This window comes from Zeus faber (assembly GCF_960531495.2).
Source record: "Zeus faber genome assembly, chromosome: 17".
NCBI classification, from domain to species: domain Eukaryota; kingdom Metazoa; phylum Chordata; class Actinopteri; order Zeiformes; family Zeidae; genus Zeus; species Zeus faber.
In genome coordinates this window covers 15382284-15388283 of record NC_137204.1, presented here as the reverse complement: position 1 = coordinate 15388283, position 6000 = coordinate 15382284, and the positions used below count along the sequence as shown (strand labels likewise).

General features: G+C 47.4%; 1 protein-coding gene across 2 annotated transcripts in view; it reads right to left on the bottom strand.

Annotated features, from left to right (window-relative positions):
* The window catches only part of rgs3a (regulator of G protein signaling 3a), a gene marked incomplete at its 5' end in the record, with an annotated part of 137914 nt that overhangs the window by 99461 nt on the left and 32453 nt on the right, over nucleotides 1–6000 (bottom strand). The window contains one exon of one of the 2 annotated variants that reach the window (XM_080018316.1): nucleotides 1–817. This exon is cut by the window's left edge and continues 35 nt beyond it. The exons of the other annotated variant lie outside the window; for it this stretch is intronic. Within the exon in view, the coding sequence (XP_079874442.1) occupies nucleotides 1–232 (232 nt within the window). Of the gene's footprint in view, nucleotides 818–6000 lie in introns of those variants that run through there. 2 annotated transcript variants of the gene reach the window in all.

The window sequence follows — 6000 nt, the reverse complement described above, 5'->3', positions numbered from 1 at the left end:
GCCCGTGGATGGTGTGTGTGACCCCTGCGCCTCCTTCTCTTCCTGCTCCTCCTCCTCCTCCTCCTCTGGGGTCCAGGTCGGCGGCCAGCACGCACACGCTCCGGCGTTGGCTCTCGGGCGGGCTGGCCCCTCGGTAGCCCGAGTACCGCCACAGCCGCCGTGCGGAGGGGGAGTGGGTGCTCCTGGGGCTCCTCTCCAAGGGCTGCAGCGACTTCAGGGTGTTATGGATCATCTCAATGAGCTCCAGCGCTGATGTGAGGCGGGGGGAGTGTACAACAAAAAAAAAAAAAAAATGCGCCACCTAAAAGTCGAAGGTCCACAGACGGTGACTTTGATGTCCGCAGACTTTGTCGTAACGAGGAAAACGTCCGTCCAGTACGACAAAACTGCTTATGCTGAATGCAAGGTGCTTCGTCTGTGTTGTCAGGCTTATTCCTCCCGCTAACAGAGGAGCCAGGATTGTGTTTTTCTGGGTGAAAGTCCACGCATGTACTCTTCATGTACTCTTCATGTACTCTTCATGTACTCTCCACATACTCCGCATGTACTCCTGTAAACTAGCTTACGCCACGTACCTCTAAAAGGATGGACCTCCAACTGCACCGCTGCTGACCTGAGGACCCTCTGTCAATGTTTTCGTCTGACACCGTCGCTCTTGCGTCCGTCGTAGTTTGAAGTTGCGGTTTCAGGATCTTGCCTTTGTCCTTCCCTTTCCACTTTTTATTTCTCCTTAATTATTCCACGAGACGGGGGTTGACTTTGGTCGTTTTCCTGCGTGCGGAGCGGCAACGGTCGCCGTGGGAGAGCGTGTGTCTGCGCGCGGGTGCGATGGCGTCGAGTAGGCGAGACTGGCGCTAGGTCGACCTACTCAGGCCACTCCGCCGCCCCTGGCAGGGGGGCTCATGGGAACTGCTCCACAGCAGAAGAATGGTAGGAAATGCCCCCTCCGCCATCCCCCCCTCCACACACAAACACACTCACATACAGCCGGTCTATAGCGAAGCCAGGCCAGGTTTTTTTTTTTTTTTTTTGCTGGCCTTGATAAGGTCAGTTTCCTGAGTCTTCACCATGAGACTGAGAAAGCAGCGCAATATCTCAACAGAAGTGACAGAGCGGACACTTTCTTGAACTTTTGCACGAGTTGGAGTGACCACAGAGGGGGCGGGGAGGAGAAGAACAAGCGTAGCGCATGCATAACTTGTAGACCTTATTAGAGGATTTCTCGTAAGTAAATGGCCTGAAAGTACTGCCGAAATGAGAAAAAGTCTGGGGTATTTTTTTTAAGGGAATAACTACATTACCACATTAGATTTATGCAAAAACAGACACACACACGCAGCCCTTTCTGGATCCAGGCACACTTAGTCAGATCCTTCCCGGTCCGGGCTTTCCCTGTTCCCAGGTCTCCGTCCAGACATTATACTTGTTTGTTATGTTTAAACTTCCATATTTCCTCTGCTCTTCCTTTCATTTTCCCCCATGGCAACGGAAACTCAGCTCTGTGAACCGCCACAGCCTCCCTCCTCTACTTACTGTAATCCAAACAACCCCCTTTATTTGTTTTCAATACCACCGCGGCTGTGAAAGAAGTGATATACTGTAAAAACAACAACAAACGCATTGGGCAGTAATGCAGGAACAGGCCTCACGGGCGAAAAACAATAAATCGGGCCGATGCAACCCCTGCCGACCTCATTAATTCCCGGCCCGAGCCTTTTCCCAATTATTCCAGCGGCAGAGAGTGACGGCTGGAGACAGGGGTTGCTAAGAGGAGCGATGCCGCCGTTACAGTGCTGACAGCGCGACAGAAAAGGCCCTTGTCCGGACATCGCTCCATGCCAGCGGTGATGGCATCTCGTCCCGCCTCGCCTTTTCAGGAAGGGGGGGAGGTTACCCGTCAAATGCACAAAAACACATAAGAGCCCCCTTTTCTCTCTTCCCCCCCGGCTCTGGTCGCCGCAAAATAGGCAGAAGGTCGAATTAGATGTAGTGGAGGCGCAGCGAAAGAAAAGCTTGTCTTGGGAAAAGGGCTGAATGGAGGAGCATCAAAAAAGCCTCCGTCTGGAAGCCAGACAAGACCAATCTGATGTTCAGGAGTGCGGGATCATTCTTCTCCGAATCTCTCTTTTAATGCCCGGGCTGTCTGACAATTCTCTCTTTCTCTCTCGCTCCCTCTCTCTCTCTCTCTATTTGACCTGAATAAACACGGCTATCAAAGAAGCAGGAACCTGCTAAGCCAGTAAACACAGTTGATTGGGGCGAAGGCTAAGTGCAGCACAACAGCCAAGGTTGCGCTGCGGCGTCATCCAGAATGTGTTACATGAAATTACAATAATAAAAATGTAACACATGGGAAAGGGCTGAGTACAGGGCCGGCTACATGCAGCACACACGTCAAGTTAGGTCACTGATAGATGGTTGGTAAAGACCATGGTTTGTACAAGGAAAAGGCTTTTGTTGTAGCTGGCAAACGTTTCATCACAAATGATAAAGCAGCACTGTATAACTTTTGGTATTTGCCGTCCCTACAGTTTCTGATTGCATTGAAAACCCTGCCCGGTGTCCCAAGATAATTTATGACACCGGACAAGTGTGAACACTATCGGTCACGTTTCAATAACAGTCTATGGTACGAACGCAGATTTAATGAACGCCGAGATTACAGGGCCCCTTGCAGGGAACTCGTCGCTTCAGCGAGCACTCACGGCTGCCCCCCCCCCCCCCCAGGAGAGAGGGCAGGGGCGCGGGGGGATCGGCTCGCACCTGCGAACAAACCCCGTTGGCGCGATGAAAGCGAGCGCCAACGGAGCACCGCCCGGGGAGGTGGAGCGGCTGCGTTTTGTACGAGCATTTTTTCCGGACATTTTCACCGGGAAGTTTATAATTTATTGGAGGTTTTTTTTTTTTATAAATTATACCAGGCAAAAAAATAAAGAAATAAAATCGTTATTACCGGAGCCAAACAACAAGGTGATGCAAGTGACGCAGTGCCGAGAAGCACTTTTCCCGCGGTTTGGAACCCGAACACAGAAATTACATAGTGCAAGAAGAGGCGTTCGGGGGATGAAAGAGGTAACATTCTCCATATTACACGTCAGCGCACCGTCAAAATGACTTTGAAGTTGTTGTTTTAAGGGGGGGAAAAAAAAGTCACATAATGTTTCTAAAATCGATTTTGGACTTCAGGCTTGCCGTTCCTGACGTATCATGCATGGGATAAGACTTCAAAGAGGACTGAGAACACAGCAAAACACAGAACTAATAATGTGAAAACGTGTCGGAGCAGCAGCCGCCTCCTCGAGGCCTCACTCAGAGATCTGAGTCTCTCGACGCCGGATGGAGGGACAGAATGTACATGGTGCAGAGTACGGACGCACTCCGCCCCGGTCCACCTACAGGAGCTAACCCTAACCCTAACCCTGACCTCAACCATAACCCTAACCCTGACTTTTCAGGCGAGATTTCTTTGTGACACATCAAAAGCTGGAATCGATGCCCCGATATTCACGGTCTCGTCATGGAGGAAACAAACCAGTGAATTAACTTAAATCCAAGCATCCAACAATAAAAAAAAAGGGACAAAGCGCAAAGAGATTTACGTGCCAGGAGCGAAGTTCACAAGTAATTCAGTTTCAGAGGTACACGTCTGATTTTTCTTTTCACATTGGCATAACTCCACTCATATTACATTGTGTCAGGGTTACATTCCATGACTGTTTACGTAAAGAGTAAATCCGTTATCCTTCACACTAAAGTGTAGAAATTGTCATGCCAGGATACAATACCACAGCAAAGGCCAGGGATGACAGTACTCCAGCTGTATTAAAACGGGCCCGTATCCTCTGAGACTACGTGGCTACTCCACTCACTCACTGAAATCTCACCTCACATCACCCTTCCTTCCTAACTTCTGCAGCAAGGACAGAAGTGCCAGGTCCATTTTCACACAGAGATGTTTGCAGCTAATGGTAGTTGACAAGCCAAGTGCCACAAGGGAAACCTATCAGGCCAAATAGTAACGCGACTATTCACGAGCAGTTCGCTTCCTGCCATTGAAAGGCGTACATTAAAAAACTTTTTTATTTCTTTTTTTTTTATAGACTGACAGGAAGATGAGAAGACATCTCGATTTCTAATCTTTCTCAGCAATCAGTTATTGTTATAACCTAACAATATATCAAAACGATATTAAACATGTTCTTTGTACCTAATGGAGGAGTTATTTTAATGTTAGGAAGTCATATTTGGTGAATTTTAATATGATGTTTATAAGGTGTCTTTCTAGGATAAAAATATATGTTTAATGTTGAATATATATAAAATGAAATAGTGCACTTTGATAACCTCAGAATAGAAGCATTCAGCCCTATGCATTTCTCCCAAATAATTAAATCAAGACAAATTCTGCTGAAATTACTGCACAAGAGGGAGACGCATCGCTCAAGGTTTGTTTTTTTTTCTTCTTTTTTTTTTTAAGATTTCAGGATCATCGTTTTCACGTCAACATCAGAATTGCCTCGGAAATTAAAAAACGACTTCATATTTAAGGCAATTAGCAGATGTACACTCACTTAAAGTTATGCATGGCCAATGAACGGTTCCCCAGAGGCACTGGAGGGAATATTCAGAGTGAAAGAGAGATGGAGAGATATCTCTTGTGAGAGGGAGAGGGAGAGAGAGATAGAGAGATACAGAGATAGAGAGAGAGAGAGAGAGAGAGGGTGAGAGGGAGACAGGAAGACAAATGATTTGGAAAAAGAGGAAAAAAAAGCTTACACACACCAAAAAAAATAAAAAATCTTTCCTTGGTGAATGCGCTCCCTCCCCTCAGACTACCGGGCACAAACCACACTGTCACTTGGCACTCTAATTCACCCTGAAATAAAAGGGAGGGAGGGGAAAACAAGTCGTACGGACGGAGGGAGGCGGAGGACGGATGGATAAAGAAAAAGAAACGGGGGAGGGGAGTTAAAAGGAGTCCCCTCAGAAACCGAATCTGTAACGCTTGCTCATTGCATTCTCTCAAATCGCACAATGACTCATAACAGTCCGAGTCAAAAACACACAGCAGAACACATCATGGTGCTTGTATTGTTCCGTTGAAAATATAAACATGCAGAAAACCGGGGACTCCTATTTGTCTGTGTCTGAGTGTGAGTGTGTGTGTGTGTGTGTGTGTGCGTGTTACTATACTTGTGAGGATTGGTCTCCGAATTGACTATGGCCATTTCTCAATACCAAGTACGCGAATTCCGGACTTGCGGACTTGGTAGTTCAGACTTGGCAAGTTCGACTCGGGAGTACAGACTCCCGGGGACGGGAGGACGCAGGACAGTCATTCTGCGAATTGCATTCTGGGATACTTGGCTGTCCCAAGTCCACACAAGTCACCACCGATGCATCCTCGATAAGCAAGTCCGATGAGCACGTCCACATCCGGGCATTTGGACTAGACGTGGCTTGATGCGTACTTTGAATTAGAACAGTACTTGGGCTGCGACTGATGATGTTTTGCAAGTCCACAAGAACACAAGTACAGACAAGAACGCAGATTGAGAAAGGGCCTATTTCTTTGGTTTAGAAGTTCCCCGGAAACATAGGTCCTCCCTAACCAGGTGCATTTACACCTATCGGACCTCACTTCTATACCACTATAAGAGTGTGTGTGTGTGTGTGTGTGTGTGTGTGTGTGTGTGTGCGCGTGTGTGTGTGTGTGTGTAGATGGATCATTGACAATATCAATGTACAGTGTATGTAAGTCAGTACAGATGTAAATCCACAAAAAATATAAATTATGCCTATAAAATCAGACGCGCGATGCCTCGAGATCAACTTTTTCGTTGCCCGTTCTGTTCAAATCTGTGAGATTGCATTCAGTCTTGTGGTCGAAGGCCCCTTGAGACCGTCCTGGTGCGGTTCTGAGGAGTGCTTGAATGACTGCTGTAATGCGATTTGGTTATCTTCGCACACTAGTTTCACAGTGTGACATGACTCAATCAA